Source organism: Diaphorina citri, unplaced genomic scaffold (assembly GCF_000475195.1).
Source record: "Diaphorina citri unplaced genomic scaffold, Diaci psyllid genome assembly version 1.1 scaffold123, whole genome shotgun sequence".
Classification (NCBI taxonomy): domain Eukaryota; kingdom Metazoa; phylum Arthropoda; class Insecta; order Hemiptera; family Psyllidae; genus Diaphorina; species Diaphorina citri.
Genome location: NW_007377560.1, coordinates 509,566 through 524,417, shown reverse-complemented (window position 1 = coordinate 524,417; position 14,852 = coordinate 509,566). Strand labels below are relative to the sequence as shown.

Sequence of the window (14,852 nt, the reverse complement as noted above, 5' to 3'; positions counted from 1 at the left end):
CCCCCCCCCGTGAGTTGAGTTTTTGCGGCCCGCCAACTCTCTACCTTGGTCTCTTGCGGCCCTCGGGTGCCCTAAGGTTGGACAACCCTGCTCTAGATCCAATGATCCATGCCTGAGCTAATTGAGTTAATTTCACGATGTCCGACCCCTGAGTTAGATAGAAGGGGGTTCTTCTCTTTTCTTGACCTACTTCCAACCATGTCTTTGTTCTGCTGACAAGTACCCACCTATGTAGGTACATACCTACCTACAATGATTGACCCATCTAATAAGTAAGTAGGTCAGTAGGTACCTATACCTACCTACCTAATTATTACCAAGGCCAGGGTATTAAATGTCACACACAAAACGAGGCTTTCTCACTAGATTTTGCACCCGATATTACCTTTGAGGACCGCGTAAAGGCCTTTTCCCTAGTGATTTCTACAGCTTATTGAACCTCTCTAGTAATAATTATTTATTCATGTTTAGATTATAATAGTTAGGTACCTATGTAATAACAATAGTAGAGCTACTTTAGGTCCGCTATTAAATTTATGTACCAACCTACCTAGGTAATTTGATAGTAATTATAGGTTCTCGTTAACTCTAACCTCCAACACCTGTAGGTCCTTTTTTAGTTATACCTACAGCAAATCAATCTGCCATCTGGTAGATAGGTAAGTAAGTACTTAGCCTTGAGTGAAATGAAATATTCAAATTATCTCTGCATTGTGCATAGTTGCATAGGTATCTGGCTAATTATATCTAATAGATATATATATAAAAATTTTGACCCGATTACATTACTTTCCTTCCTATAGGATAAGGAAAGTAGGTATAAATAAAAATGAATGTTTGTTTGTTCGAACTTTATGCCTGGCCAAACCGCTCATCCGATTGCTATGAAACTTTGTCAACTTATTGCTTGCACTCCCGTGAAGGTTATAGGCTATTTTCCGGTTCGTTTTTGTTAAACTATACGCCGAGCGAGACCACTAAATGGGTGAGTGACATGAACGGCCATGCCTTTAAGGACTTACTAGCAGAAATCCGGAGCGAGACGACAGATTTCGGCTAATCTATTAATAAAATTCCATCATTACATCAAATGAACCACAAGGATTCTGCAGTACTACTTCTTGTGGTCAACGCGTTCGCCTTGTAATTAGGAGTGGGCGGGTTCAATCCCAGTCGAGGTGTGGAATTTTGTCCTAGATGTTAAATATTTGAGAGTTAATAAAGAGTGGAGGAAATGCCTCAGGGTAGAAAGGATACTTTCGGGTGATTTGACACACTCCTAAACTTTCACTCAATGGTCCAACAACATTATAACACCTAGGTACCATGTCCCGTGTTTGAGAAATTGAATTTAATATACCTACCTATGTATTAGGTATATATATAAAAAAAACAAAGTTCGAGCCGAGTCGAGTAGGAACCCATCTGACTATCTATTCAGTCATGCATAAATAATTTCGGATACCTACTCTGAAGAAGACAAAAGTGTGTCCAAAATGTAATTTCGTAGCAAAAACCGGTCCAAATTTCAACATACATATCTATCATCTATTAGCTATAGTAATCCCAGCCTAGTAGCTTGGTTGGTAGCGCGTTTGCCTTGTGAGCGCTAGGCCGCGGGTTCGATTACTATTGCTATCCCCTACTGAGCTATTCAATAAAACAGAATGATCAACATAGTATGTTAGAGTTTAGATGCAATATTGTGATGGGTTCGATTTTCGCCTGGGGCGGATTTTATCCTGAACGGATAATGTTCGTTTTAGGAACGGCTGGCTTTGTTCCCTCTTGTTCCCTCTGTCAAACCTCTAAAAAAAAAAATACCTAGTAAGCTCTCAAGGTTAGGTAGATATGTAGATACTTTACATACCGTTTATTCTTCATAACCCAGATGGTTCAGTGAAATTTATTTATCGTATGGAGTGTATTTATTTTTAAATTGGACAGTTGAATATACACATGCAACAATCTTAAAATTATAATTAAAAAAAATTCGGATACCTACTCTGAAGAAGACATTAAAAAAAAGTGTGTCCAAAATGTAATTTCGTAGCAAAAACCGGTCCAAATTTCAACATAGGTACAAATATTTATCTATCATCATCTATTAGCTATAGTAATCCCAGCCTAGTAGCTTGGTTGGTAGCGCGTTTGCCTTGTGAGCGCTAGGCCGCGGGTTCGATTCTCGCCCGGGGCGGATTTCATCCTGAACGGATAATGTTCGTTCTAGGAACGGCTGGCTTTCTTCTATCTTGTCTTTCTTCTCTTTTCGATATTTCGATTTCGGTACGTATAAGACCTTAGCAGTTAATGTTCCCTCTGTCAAACTTTAAAAAGAAAAGAAAAAAAAAAAAAACCTAGTAAGCTCTCTAGGTTAGGTAGATATATGTAGATACCTACTTTACATACCGTTTATTCTTCATAACCCAGATGGTTCAGTGAAATGAATTACAGAATTTACTTCCCGGCGATGTTCTCTGTAACGCGGTAATAAAATGCGTGCTACACGTACAACATGTATATTGTATAGGTACTATAGGTTCTCTGAAAACATGCACCGCGCGATGATCAAATTTGGACAAAACTGTGTACTGTGTAAAGGACCCCTAGCCCCTAGTCTTTTTTAGTACAAGCAGCGCTACCTAGTAGATTTCAAACGAACCCTGAAAAGTTTTTAGCTTCACTTTTCATCATGAGGTATCGTTCTCCACTTATTTTCACATCCAGGAATAACATTTGCTCGTAGCTCACTCTGGTGGCTATCAGCCGGAAGTAGGATAAAGCTTTGCATTTTGCAAATCCGGTGTTTTGTCAGTTTTGTGTTTTGCAGGTTTTTAATTTTTTATTTTTAAGTTCTTCTTTCTTCTGGTTTTCTTGAGCTTTTTGACCTAAAATCAAGAGAAATCTTATAACTAGAGGTTCTCTTGTAGATTTGATGGTTGAAATTTAATTATGTAAATTTGTCGAGTTGAAACTTGAAACTCGCATTTTTCGATCAACAGGTAGGTACACCGCGTCATTTTTACTCACCGTATGAAACGGCCTTGTGCGGTGGAGGTAGGTAGTACAGAAAACGTCCGCTAGGCTCGCTAGTCCTGAGTTTCAATTTCAAAATGTCTGCGTTTTCAGAAAAGGGTGAACGAAAAGTGAATTTTTTGCAGGTTTTGGCATAAAAATGACAATTTCAGCAGTTTATGAAGGAGGATTATAGTTTTATTCAAAGTATAGGATTATTCTGACATATTCATAATCATACTTCCCTTGGGTAAGCTCACGTTTCCTTATAATCACGGGATCAACTTGGTGCTCTTGTGGCCAAACTTCTCTGAAAACATGCACCGCGCGATGATCAAATTTGGACAAAACTGTGTACTGTGTAAAGGACGCCTAGTCTTTTTTAGTACAAGCAGCGCTACCTGGTAGATTTCAAACGAACCCTGAAAAGTTTTTAGCTTCACTTTTCATCATGAGGTATCGTTCTCCACTTATTTTCACTTCCAGGAATAACACTCGCTCGTAGCTCACTCTGGTGGCTATCAGCTGGAAGTAGGATAAAGCTCATTTTGCAAATCCGGTGTTTTGTGTTTTGCAGGTTTTTAACTTTTTATTTTTAAGTTCTTCTGGTTTTCTTGAGCTTTTTGACCTAAAATCAAGAGAAATCTTATAACTAGAGGTTCTCTTGTAGATTTGATGGTTGAAATTTCTTACCCCAAGATTTGGGTTCTTTTGTGAGCGGAAATATCGTGTAAAGTTGTAGGCCAACTCCAGTCTGGTGTGGCACCCTTATCAGTTGTGATAGTAGATTATAGTGGAAACTCTCAGAAATGGTCGAAGAAACCAAACTGTTCACGAGGAAAGAAGTGAAAGACAATTCGAGCAAAGACAATGTAGTGATCATTTATGACAATGGAGTATACAATGTAACCAATTATCTGACAGAGGTAAGAAATTACTGTATGAATCACCAAATCACACCTGAATCATCAAACTGAAAGGCATGATAATGTTGCATTTGAAAATTCAGGAATTATTTTAGGATTTTGCAACACTTCTTTTTTCACTTGTAGATCCAATGGCTAGATTGGCTGGGGTTAAACCCAGGTAGTAAGTGATCTCTCACACTCTTGATGTGTATCTGCTTTGGTGTATTGTAGTAGTTAGAATGCTTGCTAGTTACACATGAAGGCATGTGCTCAATACCTGTTTAGCCATGCAATTTTGAAATATTTAAACATTTGACAAAAGGATCTAATAGTTGGTGCCAGGGTGAACAGTGAGAACTTACATAATCATGCTTATTATTTTTTCAGCACCCTGGAGGTGAAGAAATCCTGTTAGAACAAAATGGTGAGGATGCGACAGAGGTTTTCAACGACATTGGTCACTCATCAGATGCCAGAGAAACAATGAAAAAGTTCAAAGTAGGAGAATTGGTCCCTGTAAGTATACATGGCTTTATCCATCCACTTTGAATTTGCATTTTTTTTTTTTGGCAATGTTGACTCTAAAATGACTTATTTGAAAAACAAATGTAGAGATCTAGCTAGGCACCATCATCAAACCTAATCTCTTGGATGTAAGCTTGGTGTTGTGTCATACATTTTGTTTCTCTTTTATTTTTCAGAGAGAAAGAACTGATAAGACCAAAACAAATGCTAGCAATGAATCTAGTAGTGAAGGAGGATCATTCTAATCTCTTGGATGTAAGCTTGGTGTTGTGTCATACATTTTCCAACTTGTTTCTCTTTTATTTTTCAGAGAGAAAGAACTGATAAGCCCAAAACAAATGCTAGCAATGAATCTAGTAGTGAAGGAGGATCATTCAAATTAGAAGACTTTAAGTAAGTAACTAAATCATGAAACAAATAAAATGGATACCTAGATCAAATAACTTGAAGTCAAAGAAAAGTCGAGTGAATAAACTTATTTCTGTAGCTGCCTAATGGGGTACAGTATATTTTACTTACTATGACCTTGGATATTTTTGTGTTGGCCACCTCAGGCACTAGACTAGAGGGAACTGTAACAACAAAGATCCTTATTGTCCCAAAATATAAGAGAATTCTTCTTCTTCTTTGCCTTATCCCACCCAAGTGGGGTCGGCATTTTGTGTCAGTCTCTTCCAGTCCGTTCTGTTATGCACCTCATTACCGGACAGCCCCTTCTCACGCAGATATTCATTTACACAATTTTCCCATTTCTTTGGTCTATCTCTCCCTTGCTTGCCTTCCACTTCCAGTCTTGCAATTTTCTTTCCTACGTAGTTCTCTCTTCTCTGAACATGTCCGTACCACTGCAGCCTTCTTTCTTGTATTTTCTTAAAATATAAGAGAAGGAAGAGAGAACTACAAGAAAGCAAAGTTTTTAACTTGAAAAATTCCTTGTTATGTTTCAGAGATTGGAAGTATTTGCTCCCTACTGCTCTCACAGTTCTTGCTGTTGCACACTGCAGCCTTCTTTCTTGTATTTTCTTAAAATATAAGAGAATGAAGAGAGAACTACAAGAAAACAAAGTTTTTAACTTGAAAAATTCCTTGTTATGTTTCAGAGATTGGAAGTATTTGCTCCCTACTGCTCTCACAGTTCTTGCTGTTGCATACTACATGTACTACCGACTCAAGTCTAGTAACAGTACTACAAACTGAGCTCTATATCTCCCCTGCCTGGGTTTTCTCTTCTTCTTCATTGTCCTCAACCTTCTCCTTCCTCTCAGGTTCTCCCTATACAATCAGTAATGTTTTAATTTCCATGATGTGTACCATTTTGTATTTTGTTTACATAATCTTTCTTGTATTTTCTTAAAATATAAGAGAATAAAGAGAGAACTACAAGAAAGGGAAGTTTTTAACTTGAAATTCCTTGTTATGTTTCAGAGATTGGAAGTATCTACTCCCTACTGCTCTCACTGTTCTTGCTGTTGCATACTACATGTACTACCGACTCAAGTCTAGTAACAGTACTACCAACTGAAACTGAGCTCTATATCTCCCCTGCCTGGGTTTTCTCTTCTTCTTCATTGTCCCCAACCTTCTCCTTCCTCTCAGGTTCTCCCTATACAATCAGTAATGTTTTAATTTCCATGATGTGTACCATTTTGTATTTTGTTTACATTTTAACTTTATTCTACAAAGTTGATTTTTTCTTGATGAATTACTTTCTTGTTTTATTGATTATTATTACCTATGTTTTATTATTGGTTGAAAGAGATTTTTGAAACTGTGTACCTATGCATGCTTGTAATGTAATGTCGAACCTAGGATTTTTTTTTAATGAATAGAGATTCAAACAACCCTATTGGCACATGAGGCTACAGAGTGAAGTTATTTTAAATGCTAACCCACTCTGGCATACAATCAGAACTTGGGATTCTACAACTAGGTATTTATAATTATTTTTGATTATTTATATTTATACTATTGGGATGTCCTAAATAAAAGATTTTTGGGATCAAATAGAATTGTATTTTGTTTCAAACAGTAAAAGAATAATTTAACAATAGGCAGTATTGCATATTAAATATCAATTTCGTTGAAAAATATTACATTAGGTATATGTTTTTAATATATATTTAGTATAGGTTCCATACCTACCTCACAACTTACACTGTGGAATCCCCAATAAAAATAATAATAAAAAAAAATAATAATAATAATAATAAAAAGGGGAAGTTCCCTATGTCTACCTACTAGGTAACTTAACATTTTTCATTAAAATTGGAAAACCCGCACGAGCGTCATGGGGAAACAAATTACAGATAAGATGGTCCAGTGGTAATGCGCTTGCTTGCTATGCAGAAGGTCCGGGGTTCGAATCCCACCATCGACAAAAAATTTTACTCGTTTTTCGATTGCAAATATTTCAACGGGTTACTTTCTGGTGTTCTCGTATTGACCCAGCACCTAAATGGGAAGTATTGTGTCTCTTCTCGCCCATCTGATGAGAGGCATACTACGGGATGGGCATGCTACGACACAGACCACAAGCGTCCAATGTAGCAGTTGTTTCATCGCTACGAAATAAAAACGGCGGTGAAACACTCATCTTAAAAAAAACCCTTTCAAAAAATCTACCTACTCACCCATCTGGAGCTCCCCAAACATCTGTTACCCAGAACCTACTACTCACCCATCCGGAACTCCCCAAACATCTGATACTCCCAGAACGCAGTGTTGTCATCCGGCCGCACATTCTCCGGCTTCACCAATCCGGCAAACACCTCATCCGGAACCACATAGACCTGTTCGGTCGCTTCTTCTTCTTCTCCTTGGTAGCTACTGGCGTCCAGAGAGTGTTGGGAGAGGCTGGGAGCTTCGACAGGTGAGGGTGGGCGAGATCGGGCGAGTACTGCTATGGCCTTGAACAGCTGAGGGCAAATTGAAGTTTATTTATTTTTTTATCAAGTTTCCATTTATTATTTTTACAACATCAGAACATACAAAATTCATATAAACGGTATATACCCATCCGTAAAAGCAGAGCTTGTGCCATGGATGGGGAAAAGTTGAAATTGATAAAGTAACAAGTTGAAATCTCTAAAGGTGTGTCCAAACATAGTGGACCGGCTGTCGATCAACGAGGTGAATCTATGTTGTCGAGGCAGTTTATGAAGGAGGATTATAGTTTTATTCAAAGTGTAGGATTATTCAGACATATTCATAATCATACTTCCCTTGGGTAAGCTCACGTTTCCTTATAATCACGGGATGAACTTGGTGCTCTTGTGGCCAAACACCCACCTAAGGGGTAGCTAAAATTGCTTAGAACTCGGTTGAAATGTGTAGTTTGGCTTTTATGAGAGAATCGTATTGTGTTCTGACTACTCATTTCCATGAGCAAAATGTGTTCAGTTGGCCTGTGAGTAGTGTGGGTTATATTTACTGAGAAATGAGTACCTACCTAGAGATCCTCCAAGTTTTCCCTCCCACAGTGAATAGTTGATAAACTGTCAGCTAGTCTGAGGAAGTTTATGACCAGTTTCATTATCAACGATGTAAAATTGTAAATCAAAACAATATCCTGCTTTCACAAGGGAGGACAGAGTATCAGTTATTTGTGGTGATAACAATGCTTTTCCCTTCAAGAAAAGTGTAAGGTACCCAACCATTGTGCTACACAACATAACAATCTACTGTTATTTGAGTATTAATGGTTTAATGGGCAGGATGTAAGTAATTTGGTTACAAGTGACATCAATATTTTGTTCAGATTCATACCTATATTCAAAACGAATCTTCAGTATTATCTTTTAACTTGATTTTCAGGTCTGAAAACAATGTAACTTGTAAAAGTTAATCATCTATCCATCAGACACCATTCTATTCATCATGGTTGAGTTTAACGATCAGTTTTTTGAGAAGCGGCTTCTCAACCTGAAAGAAACTCAGGACAGTATTACCGGACTCTCAGCATGGTGTTTGCAGCATCGAGAGAGTCACAAAGTTATTGTTGGGACATGGCTCAAAGTTCTCAAGAAAGGTAAAACTATGTTTTTAAAAGAGTGATTCAAATTGGCCATTAAATGGCAGGTCAGTGATGCCTGGTTTCACTGTGAGAGTTGAACTCAGAATAAAGTTAACAGTTTGCTCTAGGCAATTTGTTTAGCTAATGCTGACTAAAAGTACTGAAACATGAAAATCAGATAGGTAATCAGATCAGTTTACAAACAAGTTCAATTCAAACAAATTTCAGGGTTTGGCCTTTTATGTAAATGTTGAAAACAGCATAAGAAGGCAATTCTTTTGTGCTTAATTTTTCACATTCCAATATATTTATATCAATTCTATTGTTGGGACATGGCTCAAAGTTCTCAAGAAAGGTAAAACTATGCTTTTAAAAGAGTGATTCAAATTGGCCATTAAATGGCAGGTCAGTGATGCCTGGTTTCACTCTGAGAGTTGAACTCAGAATAAAGTTAACAGTTTGCTCTAGGCAATTTGTTTAGCTAATGTTGACTAAAACATGAAAATCAGATAGGTAATCAGATCAGTTTACAAACAAGTTCAATTCAAACAAATTTCAGGATTTGGCCTTTTATGTAAATGTTGAAAACAGCATAAGAAGGCAATTCTTTTGTGCTTAATTTTTCACATTCCAATATATTTATATCAATATAACACAATGTGTATGTTTTTCCATTGCAGTGAAAATTGAGCAGCGTCTAACTCTGTTCTACCTAGCAAATGATGTGATTCAGTATAGCAAGCGGAAATCATTACAATTTGTGGAGAGCTGGGGTACAGCTCTACAGAAGGCCACAACACTAGTGAGGTAAAGATTTTCTTCCCCTTTTGAGACTGTTTGAGATAAAATGCACACAAAGCCCCATTGTCCAAATCCAGTTTTAGAAGTGATCAGTTTTTATGATATCCCACCCTTAAATGTATATCTAAAGCTAAAGTCAGATTTAGATGATGATCATGTTTGCAAGGGATGCCTTGCAAGACAAACTCATTTCATATGAACTGTATCATCTAATGACCTTTCCTCCTTTCCACAAGTTAAGCACATCCTTGCAAATATTATTCCCATCTATATTCTGCTTAATGGACCAAAATCAAAATATTATTCCAGAGATGACAAGGTGAAGGGTAAAATCCTGCGACTGTTCAAGATCTGGAATGAGAGGTCTATCTACGATGTTGTCCAAATCCAGTTTTAGAAGTGATCAATTTTTATGATATCCCACCCTTAAATGTATATCTAAAGCTAAAGTCAGATTTAGATGATAATCATGTTTGCAAGGGATGCCTTGCAAGACACTCATTTCATATGAACTGTATCATCTAATGACCTTTCCACAAGTTACGTACATCCTTGCAAATATTATTCCCATCTATATTCAGCTTAATGGACTAAAATCAAAATATTATTCCAGAGATGACAAGGTGAAGGGTAAAATCCTGCGACTGTTCAAGATCTGGAATGAGAGGTCTATCTACGATGAAGTTTTCCTGTCAGATCTGTGTGGACTTCTTACTACAACGACCAAGAAGAATGCCAGTGCAGAGAACACAGAGTTCCAGGTAATTCAAGGATTCTTGTTTTCTTTTAATAGTAGGTATCTACCGAGAAAATCAAGGTTTTATGGTATAAGTAGACCCATGGGCTTTATTTAAGTTTCAAGACCTATTTCACTGCGACCTGGTTAGATCTTTTGTGATTAAGGTTTTTAATGGTGCCCAAAATGTTGCGCCGGGCAGTGTTGCTTTCTTCTCTTCATTAATGTTGGGGACAATATTGGTGCCTTTTATTAAGCTTTTGAGGCCTTTTATCATGGAACCTTAAGGCGGTTTGAGATTTTCAGGACGATTGAACAAATTCCCTCTCCAAGCTACCCTCCACTTTAACCATAAATTGTTGTACAAGGCAAAATCAATTCTTTATTGCTTACCCTTTTCTTTTGTGATTAAGGTTCTTATGGTGCCCAAAATGTTGCACCGGGCAGTGTTGCTTTTTTCTCTTCATTAATGTTGGGAACAATATTGGTGCCCTTTATTAAGCTTTTGAGGGCTTTTATCCTGGAACCTTAAGGCGGTTTGAGATTTTCAGGACAATTGAACAAATTCCCTCTCCAAGCTACCCTCCACTTTAACCATAAATTGTTGTACAAGGCAAAATCAATTCTTTATTGCTTACCCTTTCCATCATATTTTTTGGATACCTAATTGTTTCCAATTAAAAAACCAAAAGCAATAATGCCTCTTCTTAGGATGTCTAATATGAACCTAACCAATTATCGAAAATCAATTCTAATGTTGATTTATTATCTTACTTTCAGTGTGGATGTAGACGACAGATCATTACCGGTGATATCTAGACTGAGGAAGGACACAGATCATAGGCATAACATGTCGTTGTATGACAAGGATTCTGACATTTTATTGATTACATATCAATGGAGATATTAAATTTCCCATTTCAATTAATATCCACATCCCCAGAGGCAAAGAAAATTGCCTCTACTTGATTAGAATAATACCTATTATGTGGTAATTTTTCTGTTCATAATTGGACAGCATTAAACAGAGAGAAAAAAACATTCATAAAGCAAGGCCTCATATAGGTGGTTTTCTGCTGAATGCTGTTCATTTTTACATGGCTTTTTAATGATTTCAGTTGTACCTAGTTAACAGTAACATGGAATCTGTTGCTATCCAAGTTAAGTACATTACACATAGTTTATTATTAAAATTAATTTCTTTTGCAGCCCAATGTGATGTTTGATAAGATGAAGAACATGGAACTACTGGAAGATAATACAAATGAGGAGTTAACATTCATCAGTGAGAATCCACTCAACTTGAATGATATCAAAAGTCTGAGCAGTATCGTCAAAGGTAATAAACAATATACTTAGGTACCTAGACATATATGATACTGAGAGACTGTGGTAATTATGCAGAAGTCACGTCCGTGGAAAAGAAAAGCTCCTCTTTGTATTTAACCTAACCCTATAATAACACTGGTCACTGCTCGTTTGTGCCAGTTCCTTTGGTAGCAATATTCCACGGATGTGACTTCTGCACAAGTACCGAGACTGTAAACAGGGAGGATACCAGCCTGGAATTTCCCTAAATAAACCCAATGACCATAATTATTCTGTCCCTCACTTAGAGTAAAATGTTAAAATTTAAAATGGACTCTTTAATTTTACAAATAGTTGAGTATAATGTGCGACTTAGAAAAAGAGCCCCTACAGGCCCAATGGAGAACAAAAACTAATGAGCAAAGGTCCGTTTGGTGTCACCCCATCCCCTGAACTAGTCCCATTGTGCTTGTTGTGTCTTGCGTATCCGTGAGATAGTCCCATTATGATGAATGTTTTTGAGATTTCATCGAAAACCGACAAACGGCATTCGTTAAATAATCTCACCATGCGCTTTATATTGAACAGAGAGGCGGACGAGTGGCCTGGACGTTGATTCAGAGCTTGAGGATAGTATTTGTCATTTGAAGAAGTACATGCTATGTCTGAAGCAAGAAGTAGCGGAGACCAGCTAGTCTGAGGAAGTTTATGACCAGTTTCATTATCAACGATTAAAAATTGTAAATCAATACAATATCCTGCTTTCACAAGGGAGGACAGAGTATCAGTTATTTGTGGTGATAACAATGCTTTTCCCTCCAAGATAAGTGTAAGGTACCCAACCATTGTGCTATACAACATAACAATCTACTGTTATTTGAGTATTAATGGTTTAATGGGCAGGATGTAAGTAATTTGGTTACAAGTGACATCAATATTTTGTTCAGATTCATACCTATATTCAAAACGAATCTTCAGTATTATCTTTTAACTTGATTTTCAGGTCTGAAAACAATGTAACTTGTAAAAGTTAATCATCTATCCATCAGACACCATTCTATTCATCATGGTTGAGTTTAACGATCAGTTTTTTGAGAAGCGGCTTCTCAACCTGAAAGAAACTCAGGACAGTATTACCGGACTCTCAGCATGGTGTTTGCAGCATCGAGAGAGTCACAAAGCTATTGTTGGGACATGGCTCAAAGTTCTCAAGAAAGGTAAAACTATGTTTTTAAAAGAGTGATTCAAATTGGCCATTAAATGGCAGGTCAGTGATGCCTGGTTTCACTGTGAGAGTTGAACTCAGAATAAAGTTAACAGTTTGCTCTAGGCAATTTGTTTAGCTAATGCTGACTAAAAGTACTGAAACATGAAAATCAGATAGGTAATCAGATCAGTTTACAAACAAGTTCAATTCAAACAAATTTCAGGGTTTGGCCTTTTATGTAAATGTTGAAAACAGCATAAGAAGGCAATTCTTTTGTGCTTAATTTTTCACATTCCAATATATTTATATCAATATAACACAATGTGTATGTTTTTCCATTGCAGTGAAAATTGAGCAGCGTCTAACTCTGTTCTACCTAGCAAATGATGTGATTCAATATAGCAAGCGGAAATCATTACAATTTGTGGAGAGCTGGGGTACAGCTCTACAGAAGGCCACAACACTAGTGAGGTAAAGATTTTCTTCCCCTTTTGAGACTGTTTGAGATAAAATGCACACAAAGCCCCGTTGTCCAAATCCAGTTTTAGAAGTGATCAATTTTTATGATATCCCACCCTTAAATGTATATCTAAAGCTAAAGTCAGATTTAGATGATAATCATGTTTGCAAGGGATGCCTTGCAAGACACTCATTTCATATGAACTGTATCATCTAATGACCTTTCCACAAGTTACGTACATCCTTGCAAATATTATTCCCATCTATATTCAGCTTAATGGACTAAAATCAAAATATTATTCCAGAGATGACAAGGTGAAGGGTAAAATCCTGCGACTGTTCAAGATCTGGAATGAGAGGTCTATCTACGATGAAGTTTTCCTGTCAGATCTGTGTGGACTTCTTACTACAACGACCAAGAAGAATGCCAGTGCAGAGAACACAGAGTTCCAGGTAATTCAAGGATTCTGACATTTTATCGATTACATATCAATGGAGATATTAAATTTCCCATTTCAATTTGCCTCATCTGATTTCTACACCCCTACCCCTACCAGTACCAGCAACTCACAGAATGATTCGAGTTACCAACCAGAGTATACTCCCACCTCATTCACCGGTGGATTCTCAAGCTTCATTGGATCAACCAGCTTACCGTTTGATATTCAGGTAACAATTGAATTTATATCGCATGAGGTGATGATATTCATATAATCGGTTATCTTTTGTTTGCAATTTTTTAATGGTATACTTTGGGTTGTAATCACCAAGGAGTAACCACAAAATGTGTTTTTATTTGCGATATTTTGAGGGTATTTTTGGGTATTGTATATTTTTTTCATGGATTTTGAAAGCGATCAACTATTTAAAACGGGAAAAAAATTATACAACCAAGGGATTATTTTTACTAAAAAGAAGAATGGTTTTACTGTGTGAATTTTCTAATATTTCAATGGTTGATTATTTCAAGTCAAGAAGGAAAATTCACGGTTTACTTGTCTTGTCTAACCCATTGTCATCTGTGTTGTCTTACAGGGTGTACCTTATGTTTTGGGATCATATCTAATATCTCAATAGAGAGCTGGAAAAAAATATGTATTTCATGAATTTGGACCCCCATTATGTGCATAGCTATACATTTGACCACCCCACTCTTACCGTTTTCCATACAGGGTGTACCTTATGTTTTGGGATCACATCTAATATCTCAATAGAGAGCTGGAAAAAAATATGTATTTCATGAATTTGGACCCCATTATGTGCATAGCTATAGAATAAGCCCTGTTTATACAGGGTGTGCCGCATCTCACTTTCCCTACACCATTCCTACACAGTGTGTTACATATTATAGTGTGTTGTGTTACAATGAACAGGGTGTTGTAACACTATAAATAGTGTTACAACATACAGGGTGTTACAATATTCAGGGTGTTACAACATACAGGGTGTTACAATATACAGGGTTTTACAATATTCAGGGTGTTTCAACATACAGGGTGTTACAGCATACAGGGTGTTACAACATGCATACAGGGTGTTACAACATACAGGGTGTTACACTGTATCGGATGTTACAACATACATGGTGTTACAATATACAGGGTGTTACAATATTCAGGATGTTACAACATACAGGGTGTTACAAAATACAGGGTGTTACAACATATAGGGTGTTACAATATACAGGGTTTTACAATGTTCAGGGTGTTACAACATACAGGGTATTACAACATATGGAATCGTAGTAACGCGGAGTCGCGCGATAACGCTTGATAATCCAATCTTGTTAAAATGATACAATGATTTTTCTCTTATAGGCGTACAAGAACTTTGGCAGTCATGTCTGCGACCTTTATAGATCTACTGTGACCAGGAACTAAA

At 37.0% G+C, this 14,852-nt stretch overlaps 3 protein-coding genes across 4 annotated transcripts; all 3 read left to right on the top strand.

The window, feature by feature from the left end:
• The first annotated feature begins 3,562 nt into the window (after window positions 1-3,562).
• On the top strand, window positions 3,563-6,541 carry LOC103524835 (cytochrome b5-like). 2 transcript variants are annotated; one of them, XM_008489869.3, is made up of 4 exons: window positions 3,563-3,941; window positions 4,311-4,439; window positions 4,759-4,841; window positions 5,874-6,541. In XM_008489869.3, exons 1-4 carry the CDS (start codon window positions 3,825-3,827, stop codon window positions 5,968-5,970), a joined length of 426 nt encoding a protein of 141 aa, XP_008488091.1. In that variant the 5' UTR covers window positions 3,563-3,824; the 3' UTR covers window positions 5,971-6,541. The 2 variants fall into 2 exon arrangements, with proteins under 2 accessions (XP_008488091.1, XP_017305264.1); XM_017449775.2 differs by lacking the exon at window positions 5,874-6,541 and adding an exon at window positions 5,549-5,752.
• Window positions 6,542-7,596: 1,055 nt separating this feature from the next.
• Window positions 7,597-12,000, top strand: LOC103524874 (regulation of nuclear pre-mRNA domain-containing protein 1A-like). The gene is made up of 6 exons (XM_026820128.1): window positions 7,597-7,674; window positions 8,262-8,475; window positions 9,141-9,267; window positions 9,875-10,022; window positions 11,207-11,336; window positions 11,894-12,000. Exons 2-6 carry the CDS (start codon window positions 8,325-8,327, stop codon window positions 11,998-12,000), a joined length of 663 nt encoding a protein of 220 aa, XP_026675929.1. The 5' UTR covers window positions 7,597-7,674; window positions 8,262-8,324.
• A 285-nt stretch (window positions 12,001-12,285) lies between these two features.
• Window positions 12,286-14,851, top strand: LOC113465537 (regulation of nuclear pre-mRNA domain-containing protein 2-like). The gene is made up of 4 exons (XM_026820127.1): window positions 12,286-12,522; window positions 12,857-12,983; window positions 13,277-13,424; window positions 14,789-14,851. The coding sequence occupies exons 1-4, from the start codon at window positions 12,372-12,374 to the stop codon at window positions 14,849-14,851; spliced, it is 489 nt and encodes a 162-aa protein (XP_026675928.1). The 5' UTR covers window positions 12,286-12,371.
• The last annotated feature ends 1 nt before the right edge of the window (window position 14,852 follows it).

Excerpts from the sequence above, each read along its gene's own strand:
- LOC103524835 (XM_008489869.3), top strand. The coding sequence starts at position 3,825 with ATGGTCGAAGAAACCAAACTGTTCACGAGGAAAGAAGTGAAAGACAAT. Across the intron at positions 3,942-4,310 it reads TAACCAATTATCTGACAGAG|CACCCTGGAGGTGAAGAAAT; the intron begins GTAAGAAATTAC and ends TTATTTTTTCAG. Across the intron at positions 4,842-5,873 it reads TTCAAATTAGAAGACTTTAA|AGATTGGAAGTATCTACTCC; the intron begins GTAAGTAACTAA and ends GTTATGTTTCAG.
- LOC103524874 (XM_026820128.1), top strand. The coding sequence starts at position 8,325 with ATGGTTGAGTTTAACGATCAGTTTTTTGAGAAGCGGCTTCTCAACCTG. Across the intron at positions 8,476-9,140 it reads GCTCAAAGTTCTCAAGAAAG|TGAAAATTGAGCAGCGTCTA; the intron begins GTAAAACTATGT and ends TTTCCATTGCAG. Across the intron at positions 10,023-11,206 it reads CAGAGAACACAGAGTTCCAG|CCCAATGTGATGTTTGATAA; the intron begins GTAATTCAAGGA and ends TTTCTTTTGCAG.
- LOC113465537 (XM_026820127.1), top strand. The coding sequence starts at position 12,372 with ATGGTTGAGTTTAACGATCAGTTTTTTGAGAAGCGGCTTCTCAACCTG. Across the intron at positions 12,984-13,276 it reads AAGGCCACAACACTAGTGAG|AGATGACAAGGTGAAGGGTA; the intron begins GTAAAGATTTTC and ends ATATTATTCCAG. Across the intron at positions 13,425-14,788 it reads CAGAGAACACAGAGTTCCAG|GCGTACAAGAACTTTGGCAG; the intron begins GTAATTCAAGGA and ends TTTCTCTTATAG.